General features: G+C 40.5%; 2 protein-coding genes across 2 annotated transcripts in view; both read left to right on the top strand.

The window, feature by feature from the left end:
• Window positions 1–15,004, top strand: part of LOC116650008 (phosphatase and actin regulator 4-like) — a 44,698-nt gene extending 29,694 nt beyond the window's left edge. Inside the window, exon 5 of the mRNA XM_032433327.2 lies at window positions 13,302–15,004. Within this exon, the coding sequence (XP_032289218.2) occupies window positions 13,302–13,333 (32 nt within the window). The 3' untranslated portion in view covers window positions 13,334–15,004. The remainder of the gene's footprint in view (window positions 1–13,301) is intronic.
• Window positions 8,141–11,966, top strand: LOC6624286 (pickpocket protein 11-like). The gene is made up of 3 exons (XM_002046535.4): window positions 8,141–11,029; window positions 11,499–11,681; window positions 11,767–11,966. The coding sequence occupies exons 1-3, from the start codon at window positions 10,021–10,023 to the stop codon at window positions 11,880–11,882; spliced, it is 1,308 nt and encodes a 435-aa protein (XP_002046571.1). The 5' UTR covers window positions 8,141–10,020; the 3' UTR covers window positions 11,883–11,966.
• Window positions 15,005–15,393: the final 389 nt, after the last annotated feature.

Here is a 15,393-nt window from a genome sequence, read left to right on the forward strand (position 1 = left end):
CTGCGCTCAATCTCTCGCACCCGCTCTCTTTTACCCCCTCTCTCGCTGTCGCTCTCTCACGCTGGCTTTGTTTTGTATTTGCTGAAAGCAAAACGCAAAAATGAGCAAAGAAAAAAAAAATCAAGCTCAGCAGACTGTGGCTAATTTTTCGCTAGAATGTTGCGCTGTTTGCTCGCTAAATGTTTATAAATAAATATATAATTAATTGAAACTGTTTTTAATTGTTTTAAAGAAAAAAATTGTTGCAAACACAGACATTCGCTCTGCTCGTGTGTGTGTGTGTGTGTGTGTGTGTGTGTGTCGCTGCTCGCGTATCGACGCACTGCATCCTGAGGTCGTGCACCTCTCTGCTCCGCTTTTCGCTCTGCTTTCGTCATTGTTGGAGGAGATGCCAGTGCAGTGTCTGTGTGTGTGTGTGTGTGTGTATATGTGTGTACGTGTGTGTTTGTTTGTGTAATTTTCAGTATTTCCTTTGCACTTTAATCATAATAACAAACAAATTTCTTTGCTTTTGCTATTTATTTTGTTTGTTTTTAGTGCATTCAAGCTGATATGACTCTTCTTCTTAACGCTCTTGTTGTGCCAGGTTAGCAATCCAGTGTTGCAAAGTGCGCCGAATAACGCTCTAAAACTCGTTTCTTTGAGACTTTACCTTGATTGTGTGTGTGTAATGAGAATTCTCGAATTCGCTCTGTGAAACTGGCTTCGACAAGTTGAGCTGCGATTAACAATAGCAAAGTTTATTCACATCGTTTTGATTCTGTTTAAGTTTTAGTATTTTCTGTACTTTGATTTCCGCTCGTGTCGCATTCTAATCTAATAAGATATGCTATTTTTACTTTAAAGTTTCTCCAACGAAATCTTATTAGCTGCCCAGATAAATTGCTACACGCCGCGCCTCAGATAAGCACTCCTCGGATATTATACCTGTGCGCATATATATATATATACAATTTATCTATATATAATGCCTAATTGAGTCAGTGTGCTACGCCCACAGTTCAGATAATGCAATTAGACGTGCCAGCCAACTGAAGTCCAATTCCAATTGGGGAGTGAGCGGAGTGTATAGCTGGGGAACTGTAAACTCACGTAAACTATGTGTGTGTGTATGTACTTGTGTGTGTCTTGATTGCAAACAACTTAATAATGATACCCTATAAGATGGCAGCCATAAGTCTTTTAGGTTGACGAGGGTGTTTTTTTTTTTTTTCTAAAACTCACTCATTTTCCGATTGTCAAAGTGGAATTCACAAAATTTATCGAGATTCATCGAGTTGTGCCTAGATGTTAATTAAACGAATTACTGAAAGCTGCTTAGCTTATTTCTAGGGTATTAAATGCCTTTTTTTCTGTGTTCTGCTTCTGCTTGGCTAATCTCAAAGATCTTAGTCATTAGCAGTGAGTAGCTGGCAATCTGGCAATTAGGGCAGTCATTGATAAGTTTCGATTAGGAATCATTGGGGAAAAAAAAAAGATAAAACAAAATAGAGTGAGAAGAAATAAACAATCATTAGCTGGCAGTTTGGCAGCCTTTAAAGTTGGTCGTGTTGCTGTTTTTCAATTTGTTTACCAAGTAATTTGGCTTTAAATGATGAACGACCGCTTTTGGCCAAATTGTTGGCTACCTGGAGACAGCTGTGTGTGTGTGTGTGTGTGTATATGTTTGTTATGATTATGGATCGATTTGTTTTGCGGCCGTCACCTGCGCATTTTGCATTTAATTTGCTAATTAAATTGTTGCCTCGCAGAGGGCGTGTTGCCCGGTTTGGAAGTCAATAGCCCGATAGAGATATGCTGCTGCTGTCCTGGCAGGTTCGGTCTGGTCCTGCCCTGTCCTGCCCTGCCCTGCCCGGGTCGGTCCGGTCCGGTCCGGTCCGGTCAGGTCAGGTCCTTGTCTGTCTGTGCCACTCCTCGAGCTTTGCATGTCATTGGCTCGTAATCAACTCGAAACGACATCCGTTTCGAGTTGTTGCCACTTCTGTTTCAGTTTTTGCAGTCTCTGCTTCCACATTCGCTTTCTATTCTGTTCTGTTGTGCTTTGTACTTTGTCCTAAAACATTTCCGTCTACGACACTTGCCAATGAGTCAGTTGGCCAACTTGGCTAGTTGCCTGACCGCCCGCTCCCCCAACCGCATTCTCTTGGGTCTAATTTGTTTAACAAATGCTTTTGCTGTTCTCAGTGTGCGTTTTCATTTAACCAAATCCCTTTCACTGCCCTCCCTGCCCCTCCCACTTGCTGCGGCTCATTAATTAGCATTTTTGCTCACTGTTCGAATTTCGATTTATTGTTGTTGTTCGGTTTTTGTGTAAACACAGCCCGAATTTCCGGACTGGCAAAAAGTGTTTTTCATTTTTCACGAATATACTCTATGCAAAAAAAAAAGAATAGGCATATTAGCTTAAATTAACGCATAGAAGTTAAGAGTTAACTTTAGCGTTAGCTAATCTTCGATTCTGCTTTGACTCACATTCGTAAACGTTGCACGAAACGCTTTTTATAGCAGCTCACGTAGTCTTCTTTTCAATTCTGTTTTGGTACGCCAATTCGTAAACGTTTTACAAATGCTCTTAACAACATTCATTTGGAATATGTTAGGGTTAAACGATCAGTTGTTGAACTTTTACATACAACTTCTTTTCAATTCTGCTTTACACAGTATTCGTAAACGTTGCACTTAAGATGTAATTCTTAGAAGAATAAATTAATTTTTAATACATTCCGCACATCTCTTTATAGGGTATCCGCTGCTCGACTATTGAATTTAAGCTTGTTCATTTAATGTGTGTTCTCTCGCTTTGCCCATTTCTCGGCTCTCGTTTCGTTTTGCCTCAATTAAAAACTGTGCTGCCCACATGCTATTTTGTTTTTTTTTTTTCTGTTGCGTTCATATTTACGAGATACATTTTTAAGACGCCATAAAAGTCGAAAAATGACAATGTCAATGTCTCAACAGCTTGTGCAGCGCCCCGCCAATCGCTGCTCGGCCCCAATGCTCCCTCGCCATGTGCTACTGACCTCCAGCCGGGGGCCATCGTAGAGCCCGACACATACAGACATACAGAGTACCGGAGCTGGAATTCTTGAATATGTATGGTGGGCGCCTCGCTCGCCCGGCCATCAATTATAATTCTCGCATCGATGTTCACTTTTATGGTGGCGTATACTTGATGCGAAAGTCTCGCGAATTCATTTTCATTTTTTATCTTTTGTCGTATTTTTTTTAATTGTGCACAATTGTTGCTAAATTTGTCGCACTGCAGCTTCCGGTATTCAATTCTCGCTCTCCGGTGGTTTGTTGAGTTTCTTTTGTCAAAACGCCTCCCATTTCCATTCCGATTCCCATCCCGATTGCGATTTCAAATTTCGATTCATCTCGTCGCTTCGCATTCAATTAAAATGTTCTATTGAATTTTCGCTGCTTTTGTGGTAGCTATCAATGCAGCTGTCTCATCCGACTCATACGACCCGGTTCCATGTCGTGCCTGGCGCGTCTTGTCAACTTTTGGATTATAATCTTTATCAATTGGTTTGGGAGGCTGTGTGACAGCTATGTGTGCAAGTGCACACTCTGCTGCTGGTGTTGGTTTTCATTCCACAAGTGAAATGAGCCCAGGCTAGTGTCTCTATATGTGTGTGTGTGCGTGTGTTAATGTGCATCAAGTGCCCTCTTTTTGAGCTGTAAATAATGATCTAAGCTTCAAGAATACTGAAATACTTCTATCTATTATGATGCAGGGCAAGCTTGTCTGATTAAATCAACAAGTCAGGCTGACGAAGCTTACGTTTTTTCTTTTAGAATAATAATGATACGAGCTTTAAAGTTTTATTAAACCTCGGAATATGTTTTTTTTTTTTTTTTGTTATTTCAAGCTTTAATGAGCTTTCAAAGTTGTTTAATGTTTACAAGCATTGTTGATGCTCGGAACAGAAGCTTTTTTGCAATTTCTAGCTTATTTTCAGTACATTTAAAAGCAGCTTGATTAAGTTAAACGGTAGACAATGTTCTTAAATGAGCTTACGTGTGATTTGAAAACCATTTCGTTGAGTTTTCTGTATTGAGACTAAATATGCAGAAACTTTCGTATGATTTCAAGCGCACTTGTGCTTTTATAGTCAATCAATTGAGCTTTTAGCGTACAGAGCTTTCAGCTATCTGAGTATTGATACTATAGAGCTTTCATGTATTTCAAAAGCTGTTTGTTTGCCTCAAGCAATATTTTATAAATGACACTTTGCGTACACTTAAGCTAATGTCATTCAACCATAATCATATAAAATGCTCTGTATGCATTTTCTTCGTACATTCCTCCTGTTTTTCCGGCTTGAGCACAGGCTCTATTTATAGACAAGCCTTAGTCACCTGTCCAATTATGCATAAGAAAAGCGTTTTTAAATATTTGAAATTTCTGATGAATTTCTGAATGAACTTGAGAACACAAAATTTTTAATTGCCTTTTGCCCCATGTCAGTGAATCTTTTTGTGATATTATAAATTACGTATTGAATAATGGGCGAAATGAAAAAAAGTATAACAACAACAAAACAAAAACAAACTCAGCACAATCAGTTTAATAAATTTTAAAATTATAAACAATCGAAATTGAACGCACAAATGAAAAAAATATTAACAACAAAATATAAACGAGTGAAATCATCGAAGAGCGTAAATTTTCCGCACAAATAACGTCGAAACTAAAGAATCTGCAGCAATAAGTGATAAACAATAATAAAAAGAATCAACTAGAAAATGCTTTATTAGCCAAGAAGAAGAAAAAGAAGAAGCAGCAAATAAAGAAGCCGTAGAACATGTGATAAAGTCGTGTGTAAATCAAAGTTTGTCGTCACAATCAACAATTAATAAATAAATAAAAGTTTCAAGGGGCCATACAAACGCACAAATACATACATACATATGTATGTGTATATACAAACAAACATACATACGCACAACCTGCATCTTGGCCCGTTAAACGTGAACGTGAACGTTTGATAAGGCCGCAGGCGATTAAAACGGTAAAAAAAAACAAACAAACAAACAAAACAAATACACGAGAGCCGGCACCAGGACTAGCTTCCGCTCTCTCTCTTTCTCTCTCTCTCGCTCGAGAGGGAATTCACATAACTGCCGTTAATTGATGCACCAAACTGATGAAATCTTAAAAATAACTTTAATAAGCAAACTAACAGTAAAACAACAACAATAAGCAGCAGCAGAACGTTGGGCAGCTTAAAAGCGACCTCAAAGCCACGCTGATGATGGGCTACATCATGGGTTGTGCTTGTTTCAAAGGTATGTAAATGTGTGTGCTTGTGTGCTTGTGTGTGTGTGTGTGTGTGTGTATGAAACGCACATCGTTAACCATTGCGTCTCTCACGCCGCCCTCGCCGCCCCTCGCGCCCTCTATCATTTGTCATCTCTCGTTTATGTAATGGCGTCGCGTTTCCTTCCGCTCATTAGGCCGCCTCAGCTTTGCAACAGTTCAGCAGCGGCTACGCTGCAGCGCTGCGACAGCGGCTGCTTTCTTCATTTTGCCTTCTACGCATTTTCGCATTGTTCGCTTGCAAAACGTCATTAACGACGTCACAAAGCAGCGTGCATGCGCACGTGCTGACAAGCAGCGCTCGCTCTCTCTCGCTCTCTTTATGGCAAACTATCGCACTGTTAGCTAACAGTTTTATGGCAGCACAGCTTCGTGACGGCGGGCAGCGCCGCCTTTTTTATTGCCCTGTAAAATCTGTGTGTGCAAAATGCATGAGATTTGCCTTGCCTTTATTTCTTTTTATATGTTTGTGTGTGTGTCTTCGCCATTTCTTGTCGCGTTAAAGGATTTTCGAGTGCATGTGTGCGTGCGTGTTTGTGATGTGTATGTGTATGTGTATTTGTGGGCAGCTTGTGTATTGCTCGACAGCCTTTTGAGTGCAAAGTGATTTTTTGTTGTCTTTTGCACTTTTCTAGCGATTTGTTATGTGAGCTTAATAAGCTGCCAAGATATGGCTGCCCTTTACCGCTATGCATAAGCTCTCACACTCAAATTCCTGTTATTTATCGTGCATTTAAAAGGTTTTTGGCCTTAACACGATTTTAGTGCATATATAAACTAATTGCTATTGAAATTATTTACGTTTTTTGAGAGAATCTCTTATTGAAAATAAAAAAAAAAAAACCTTAAAACTGCTTAAAAATCGTTTAAGTTTATGTTCTTGACTTGAAAATTCTTAAGTGAATAGCTTGTATGATATCTAAAAATTGTTAAATTTAATAAATTTATGTGTTTCTATCAGGTTTCCTCAATGTTAATCTGTAGTTTTCTTACAATTTGTTCTTCTTTGAGAAACATTTTCCATTTGTCTTGGATTATTTAAAAGTTTTCCTTACAAAACTTGGATATACGTTGGTTTTTTTTTCTTCTACTATTTCGTCTTTTATGAATTGCTCAGCTTAAATTTTCTTATGTATTTTATTTTCGTCTATTAAAGAACATTTGAGATTTTAGTTAAAATGCGAATAAGAAATGAGCATGTTGGGAGCATTTGCACATTAACTTTTCACAGTCAGAATTTCTCGCTGTGGTTCTTGCACTGTGCCACAAAATGTGGCACACTTGAAAGCCAGCCTGCATACTGCAGCTGTGGCACGCATGACGCAGCCCTTAACCTTTCACATTTGCGTATTTGCCCGCTGTCTACCCCTCGCAATGCCCCAAACCCGCGCTCTCGCTATCCATTCGCAGTTAGTTTGATTCAATTGCAATTTGCAGCATCCGCCTTGTGCCTATCGCAACTGCAGCAGGAAGCTTTGACATGGAGAGTCTAGGTGGCTGGCATGCGGGCTGCGGGGCGGGGTATGAGGGTTAAGTGTTGCAGTGTGCTGGAGAGCAGTTGGAGTAGCTGACAAGCTGGCCTAAGTGCTGTGCCCATTAAAGTATGCAATCATTTTGCGGTTAACAGGATCGCAGTCCTCAGCCTTCTCTCTCGCTCTCCCTCTAGTTCTATCTCGCTCTTTTCCTTTGCCTTTGCATTGGTCCTTAACTAATGCCTTTGCCCCGGAGCTGCCAACTTGCTTTAAGGCTTTCGCTTTGGCTTTGACAAGATTAACGATGCACAGTTGCCTCAGGCGACATCCTGTGTGTGTGTGTGTGTATCTTTGTGTGTGTGTGTGTGTGTATCTTTGTGTGTGTGTGTGTGTGTTTGTTCTAATTTTACAGCGCTGCCAACTCGACCCGAGTGCGTCTCGTCTTCGCTTTAATCTTTCGAAGGTTTTTTTGTTCTCTTTGCGGTTTTCATTCATAAACAAATTAATGCCAATTCTTGCTGCCCACAATTAAATAGCGTATGCAAATGAAAATAAAAGCCACAGCCACCAAACGACGTCAGACAACACACGGTGCCGCCCTTCCCCTGTCCCCCCTTTCCAGTTCCTCTCTGTTGCCTCCTAAACAGCAACCGCCTGTGGGAGCATCGCATAAATAAATAAATAAACAAGCGTTTAATTGAACCGGAAATTATTTTTGTGTGGGCGTCGATTGGTTTTCTATAAGTGTGTGTGTGTGTGTGTGTGTGTGTGGGAGGGGGGGGGGTGTTCGTGTGTGTATTTCTCATTGGAATTTATGGTACACTTGTCGCATTGTTGTTGTTGCTATTCGCTTTGCGTTTTGGCTCTTTAACTCTGCTGCACTCGGCTGCTGCTGAAGGAGTGCGGTGTCCAGGGCTTGATTGTGCTAAGGGGCAGGGGATGGGGTGGTTATATAATGCGCTAGTTGGCAAACTATATATTTGCTTTCACTTGTAGCTGAGGTATACACGAAAATCGAACTTGTATGAATATAGGATGAAAATCATCTCAATTCGAATTATTTTCTGTAGAAACTTTGACTAGGCTGCGATAAATTTGCAGAAAAAACAAGTTGGCAGTACAGTTATCGATAGCTACGAAGTATATCGATTAACAGTAAATATAATTTTTGTACTCACGATTTTCTGGCTCTGGCTTAAGATACCTTCAAAATCTATCAAAGTTATCGATGCCCACGAAGTTGGTCGATAACTGGCAATCGATAGCTTTGCTATTAATGTTATCGATATTCATCAAACTTATCGACTTGTCTAAAATTGATCGAATTACATTCCTCTTTTTACTTGTCTTTCGTCATATAAATCGAATAATTCGTTTTTTGCAATTCCAAATGTGATATATGTGCATGCAATTATTTCAGGCTATTCCCAAATGAATATCACTTTAGTTTTATTGTTCAGATAGCTTATCGAACAGCTGCGTCAAGCGAAATATGCTTTAACGATGCCATAAAAAAAAAACTGCTATTAAAGAACTTATTTGATTTTTCCATGCCAAGTTGATAAATAGAAAGTGTCGTGCAAAGATCTGTGTAGAGTATTCAAAGTGCGGTTTGGCTATTATAAAATTCCTTGGCTTCGCTCGCTTTTCTATTAATATGCAACGCCGCGTTGGCAAGTTTCTCTCTCTAACTGTGCGCTAAATTGCGGCTAAAGCTCGTTATATTGCATGTCTGCGAGTCGCTGGAGATGTAGAAATAGCTGTAGCTGTAACTGTATCTGTGTGTGTGTGTGTGTGTGTGTGTCTGTATCTGTGTGTATTTGCATGTGTGGCACTTCTGCCTGCTCTTGGCTAAGTTCTGTTTGAGTTTGCTCGGTTCGCATGTGCCGTTTGACTTGCCACACACAAACAAACTTTTCAACTTAATGTAGTCAATGCCTTTAAACGGCCCGCCCACTTGTTGAATTAAATATAATTTAACCGAACACGCAATCTGACGAAATTACTTGGGCAGACACACATTCCAGCTGACAATCACAATACAAAACTTGTAAATGTCTGCTTTAATATTCAAGCGCCATAAATCTTCACATAAACCGATTTTTGTGCCTATTGAAGACAACATGAATGTGGGATCGACGAGCGAATTAATTGATGTTACGCTTCAATTGCAAACAATTTTTGCCAAAAAAAACTTAAGCTTGATTTATAAATATCTAAGCATAGATTTGTTCTTGACTTGCAATTTCCCTCTACAAGATTTATAATTCCTTAGTCTCTTTCCAAAATGGATTAGTTTCAATGCTAGATAACTTATTGATCACGATTTGTCCTCTAGTTTGATTGTGAATAGAAAATTTATGAATTATGTTAAGTTGAAATCTATAAAATGATGGATATATATGCTAATCTCGAAGTTACATGACAAATATGGGTACTCTAGCTCTTATAAGCCTGCTCAGAAAATATGATTTCGATATGAATATGTAGAGATTGCTTGGAAACGGGGCAAACTATCGATTATCGAGCCTTATAATCTGGAGTCCATGGTGCTTATTCCGTCCCGGTGTTTGATTGCGGCCCTTCGGGTAGTTTTGTGTCGGTTGTGGCAGATCCGAAGAGCTGCGAGATAGGCCGCCTCCCAATGCAAGGCAGTAGACTCAAATAAACAGTCGTGTGTCTTCAGAATTTATGTTCCAAGACGCCATTGATTGACTCTTAAATAAATCGTATGCTAGAAACTGTGAGAACCCATCTATCCTTTTTGCCCATTTGCAATGGGTTCAGGTTATGAAAAGGGCGATCATTCGGCCTTGCAAAAGTGTTGACAGAATTGTTTATTTTTTCGATTCGTACCAAAATTTTAAATTATAGAATGTTAGTTTTTTTTCTATTGTAATTTAAAAGTGATTTACGTTGTTCTCCTGTGCTCTGACACGGCAAAATAATTGTATTATTCTCACTTGTCGTGTCACGCGATAATTACGATAATTTACGTGTTTATCCTGAGGTTAATTATGGTTCCTTTTTATTGTATTGTGGGCTGTCGTGTGTCTGTGTTCTGTTCATCTGATAAACTCGACAGCCTTTTGATATCGTGTGACACTCGCTGCACGAATTTACCTGCCGCTTCATGGTTTTAGTTCTATTTAGATATCGCACCTGGTCGCTTGTGGAGCGCGATAGGCATACTCTGGGGCTGGAGTGCCCGCAAATGAAAAGATGTCTCGCCTGGGCAGAGCTTTGCGTGTCACACTTGTCGAGTACTTCAAGAAGACGAGCCTCAATGGCTTCGGTTTGTTGTACTTTATCAGAAGACGTCGCTATCAGCGCTTCTTCTGGTTTCTGTTTATTGCCGTGGGCATGCTCTCGGCCAGTTTTGTGGTCTTTTCAACGTTGCTGCAGTTTCTGGCTCGGTCCACGGTTACCTCTTTATCCGACCAGAGCTCAGCTGCAGAGGATATGCCGTTTCCTGCGCTGACCCTTTGCAGCGCAAATAAACTGAGTCGCCAGCGACTGCACGAGTTGGCCCAGCAGCTGGCCAGCTCCAGCGGCAATGCCACGGACTACTGGCTCCAGCGGCTGCCTCTGCTCTCCGGCTACTTCTTTCCCAGCGCCGTGGAGGCTGCGAGTGCCGCTAGACTACAGGCTGCCTTGGTTGATGCTCAGGAGGTGGTGTGGCATGTGCGACAGCAGCTGTTGCATTTGTCACCCAGCTGCGAATCGCTGCTGCTTAGCTGCCACCTGGATGCAGTTGCTCTCAATTGCACCCAGCTATTTCGTCTGATGCCCACCTTTGAGGGCTGCTGTTGTGTCCTGCAGCAGCCGGGCAGAATAACGGGCGCAACACTCACGCTTCGGCTGAATGCCTCCCGTGCGGATGACTTTCGTATGCCGAGAACTCGACTCAATGCGGGGTTTAGCCTGCATCTGCCTGGCTGGTTGGGCCGACTTAGCCTTCAGCCTGGCGAGTCGTCAGCCCTGCAGCTGGGCGCGATTCGTTTGCAAGCTGATCCGCGGCTACGCGGTTTTCCTTTGGCCGAACGTGGCTGCCACTTTGCCGAGGAGGCCGAGCATTTGGTTCAGTGTCTGCCGCTTTGTCGCCTACGCAGCGCCATAGCTGCCTGCAACTGTGCGCCATTTGCCTACGACTTATCCTCGCCGGCGCTTGCAGAGCTCAATGTGAGCTACTGTAATTTGGCGCACACAGCTTGCCTGCAGAGTCTAGAGGGTAAGTGGGGAAGCGTTCCTAACAAAAATAACACTCTCACTGCCAGAACTTATAGACATGTTCTCAACTGATTGTCAAAGGACATTTATGTTTTAGCATGTACCAAATTAATTGCCATGTACCAACGGGAATATCGTGTACTTTGACATGCAACAACATCCAAATCTTAATTATTTGGAATACGTTTTATGAACTCGAAGATAATATTCAGAATTTCAAATTAGCATGTACCTTTCAATATTTAACATGTACCAAGCCAAGAGACTGTGCCAATATCTGTATCTATGTAAATGAAAGTTAGAAAGTTTCAATTTATTTAATTTAGAGCTTTAGAGCTGAGAAACAGTAGAGATAGACTTGAATTTCTATCAGTTGCCTTAACTTTTGGAGCAATTAACAAAGCGAGGAATATATTTGGGACTTAAAGCACTTAAAGATTTGAGTTCGCATTGGTGTTGCTTCCCAACAGCGAGCTGGTCACCATGGAGCTGTGAGGAGTGCCTGCCTGCCTGCAATGACTGGCGCTATGAGCTGAGCAAGAGTTTGTCGGGCTACATGTCGCCCCTGGAGAGTAAAGTGAGCATACGCTATGGTGGACAGCGTGTGCCGCTCTATCGCCAGGATGGGCTCTACAATTGGTATGAGCTGTTGTGTGAGTTGATGATGAGCGGCAAATGGAATTTGCATCTTAATTGAATTCTTGAATTTATGATTGCGTTTTGCCTTCCTTCTGACAGCCAACGTTGGCGGCGTGCTCAGCGTTTGCATTGGCTGCTCGTTTATTAGCGGCTTCGAGTTTGTCTACTTTATGCTGTTTCGACTGTGGCACAACTGGCGGCAATTAGGACTGTGATGGAAATGGAGACGGGTCCATTTGTGAGCAGATATATGCATATAATAAATATCACGCATACGCCATGTGTGTCAGCAAATGAAATTAGTTTTGATTTATTTTGGCCTGGGCGAAACGCCTCAGTCGTCAACAGCTCGAGGCGCGCGCACACACACACACACACACACACAGCACGCACTCGCACTCGCACACAAGGATGTCTCCGTGTACATTTATCTTTCAGCCAGCCACGCCCACTTGTCAACAAATAAAATCAACAACTGGGCGAAGGCTACTTGAAGCGTAATAAAAATAAAAGACCAAGTGCTATTGATGGCCTGTTGCAAAAAGAGATATGTCCATATGTATACAGTTTCTATATATACACGTATATATATGTATATGTATATATATATATTGCGTAATGTTGATCAGCTCGAAGGTTAAGTCGTCTAGTGCAAACACTTTAAAGCCGCTCTGAAGGTCATCTCATGACCAATATATGTATATATGTATGGGAATGTATATATGTCATTTGAAGCATATGAATCGATAGCTACTTCAGGTGGCTCATGACCTATGAATAGTTGATTTTTATGAGCCGTGACTGCAGTTTTTATTGCCCCGTCCCCGTTGGGGATTAAAGTTGCAATTAAAAAGGTCATAACGCTTTCTAGGCTAATATCAATATTTCATTGTGGTAATAAAAGCGGCTCAAATAAACACTAAAAGTAAATTAACAAATTAATTTAGCAAAGTAAAACAATAAAAGAAAGTAAGTTTTCAAAATAAAATGGGATACATAAGAATGTGTTTAAAAATTACATATATAATGTTAGCTTGAACATTTGAAGTTAAAAACGGAAGAAGAAAACTTAACTTGACGTCTCGGATTACATTGTTGTCAAAAATTAAATTAAGGAAGAAAAGAAATAACATAAGCGTTGACAGTTTTGAACATGATTTGATTTCAGATCAAAAATATATATATTGTTTTTTTAAATTTATTTTATTATGTTGTTTAATATCAATATATATAAAATGTTGCTTATACCAATTTTCTTCACTATAATTCTCTCTCTCTCTCATAGAGAGATACTTATAAATATTGCGCCATTATTGCGGCACTCGAATAACTGGCATTCAACTGATTTGTCGTCAGATTTGTTTGGGAATCGAAATAGCATAATTAAGGAATGCTTGGGTATCTTAATAGCTGCTTCACACATTAAAATCGAATATCATTTCAATTATCACCTGCGGAAGCAACAGCTTAATTGCACATTTTCTTTAAAGTTTAATTCAATTTAAATACCTGTGAATGTCTACATTTAATGCAGCTTGACGTGCAGTTAATTTATTGATTTACCTACATATGTGTCAGACAAACTTTTTAATAATTAAACAACTAATTTTATTTTATTTTCTTGCTCATTGCAGGTGAGTTTTCTCATGGGTTTGCACGTGCATAAAAATATGTTTATCGCTGTGTGGGTAAGTTTAACGTTTCTGTTATTTGAATGCCTAACAGCAGCTGTTAACGCGCTGTTAGCTAACAGCAGTGACAGCTTTTCACTGCATAAAAATATAGCTTTAGCCACAGGGTGCACACTGAAAGCACTTGAAAGCTTTCGCCAAAGCTTTCGTTTGTGCACAACATTCAAGTTGTCTTTCAAATTATCAAGCCAAGATGCGTTAAATCAATTTAATGTCAAATCTGTGCGCATAATCAAGCACTGGGTATGTGTCATATATATCATATATATGTCATTTGGATCATTTATAATGTAACGCCACACATCATTGCAAATCATTGTGCAGAAGAATTGCAAGCTAAGCAGAGCTCAACTTTAATGGCCAAATGTGTGCCACGCCCACCACCACAAAGCGGCACCATAAAACACTCAGCTTAGCTGGCAGAGATTTTTAACAATGCCAACGTCTCCATTAATTTTAAAAACCGCCAACTTATCAGGCCGCGTCATGGTCCTAAGTGATTTCTGCTCCTTGATTTAGCGCCAATTCTTAGGCGCATATGCGAGGGTTGCTTAATGGAGTTTGGCCATGTTTCTATATCTAGCTTGGATGACTTCATAAATCTTCCTTTTTGCTATTCCTTTAAGATCAATTTGTAGCCAGAACCTAAACTTTAAATCTGCCGTTTCGCACGTTTTAATATGAGATCAATTTTTCGCATATTTTTAAACTGTAACTAAAGCTCATATTGATTTTTTAGTTACTGAAGTATTTGGTTAACTGTTTGTTTTTTTATGTGTGTGAAAAACCGAAAACTCAAATGTTTTATTTAAATTTCCTTCCATGCATTTCATTCTATTCCATTTAATTAAGCCAAAGAATAATGTTGTCTATGAGAGCTTAATTTTTAATTGATGAGCAGCCCTCGTATTTTGGGCTCTGCACAGATATTTATATGGGCTTATATATGGAGGTACATAAAGACGCATTCCCATTTGTGGCCAACAGGCAAGGACATGTGGCTGGCGTCTTTTTGTTGTATGCCTGTATATGCCCTTCACCTTGCCACACACGCGCACGCACACACATAGTTGGGCCAAGTCTGTGGCATGCCTTGAACAGAATTTTTGGCTAACTGTTCTTTAATCAAAGCCATTCCACTTTATGAGCCAGCAACTAAAATTATGGCCATATTTAAAAGGCTGGCTGCTTGGCTGCTTGTTAATTCGCAACAGCGATCCTGGCGCTGGCTCAAGGATAACAGCAAAACGTGCACAGGATGCGTTGCACATAGATACAGCTGCCTGCTCCTAACTTTCAATTTGGTCCGCTCTCTCATTCTATCTTTCTCTCCTTCGCTCTCGCTTTGTGTCGCATCATTTGCATAATTCTAATATGGGCATCAGTCGACGCCAGTTCCTGTGTGGCCACATCGAGCCGTATAGATCCCACATGCCACAATCCACATGCCACATGCGATTTGCGATTTGCATAAATAAAATTGTAGTGTCCTTTATTTTTTATCTTCTCTCTCTCACTCTCTCTGTCTCTCTCGTGTTGTGCCTGCTGTTGTCGTTGCCTGTCAACCTAAATTACGGCCATTTGATTTCGGCAATTACAGCGCATTTTTGTGCAACAATTTTTTGTGTCCTTTGTCCACAGACACATTCTGCTTGCCCCGCCAGGCTGCATGTATCTCGCAGTTAGTTTGATTTATGGCTGCCTTGTCGTTTTTTTTCTCAGTGTATACAAGAATTTCAATTTCAGTTTCAAGCTGCCATTTACGAGCTAATTATGTGCTTGGCCTTGACAAACTGACAATTGCCTGCACTGGCTGATGATTTATAAATATCGCAAAAAGTATCTGCGCGCCACACACACACACACACACACACACGCTGTAGCATGTATAGGATGTATCTTTCGGCTGTGCCAGTTGTCGCATTTGTTTATTGTTTTTGCCAGCCACTTGAGGCACAACTTTTCTATTCACTCTTCTTTTTTTGTTTTTCTTGTGGCAGGTAGAGTCCTTCGCTTGACTCAGCATTCAAAGCGT

Source organism: Drosophila virilis, unplaced genomic scaffold, assembly GCF_030788295.1.
Source record: "Drosophila virilis strain 15010-1051.87 unplaced genomic scaffold, Dvir_AGI_RSII-ME tig00000111, whole genome shotgun sequence".
Lineage (NCBI taxonomy): Eukaryota > Metazoa > Arthropoda > Insecta > Diptera > Drosophilidae > Drosophila > Drosophila virilis.

What these genes read in the sequence shown, in the direction of transcription:
- LOC6624286 (XM_002046535.4), top strand. Translation starts at nt 10,021, where the DNA reads ATGTCTCGCCTGGGCAGAGCTTTGCGTGTCACACTTGTCGAGTACTTC. An exon ending in TTGCCTGCAGAGTCTAGAGG is followed by an intron (nt 11,030 to 11,498) that starts GTAAGTGGGGAA and finishes GCTTCCCAACAG; the next exon opens with CGAGCTGGTCACCATGGAGC. An exon ending in CAATTGGTATGAGCTGTTGT is followed by an intron (nt 11,682 to 11,766) that starts GTGAGTTGATGA and finishes TCCTTCTGACAG; the next exon opens with CCAACGTTGGCGGCGTGCTC.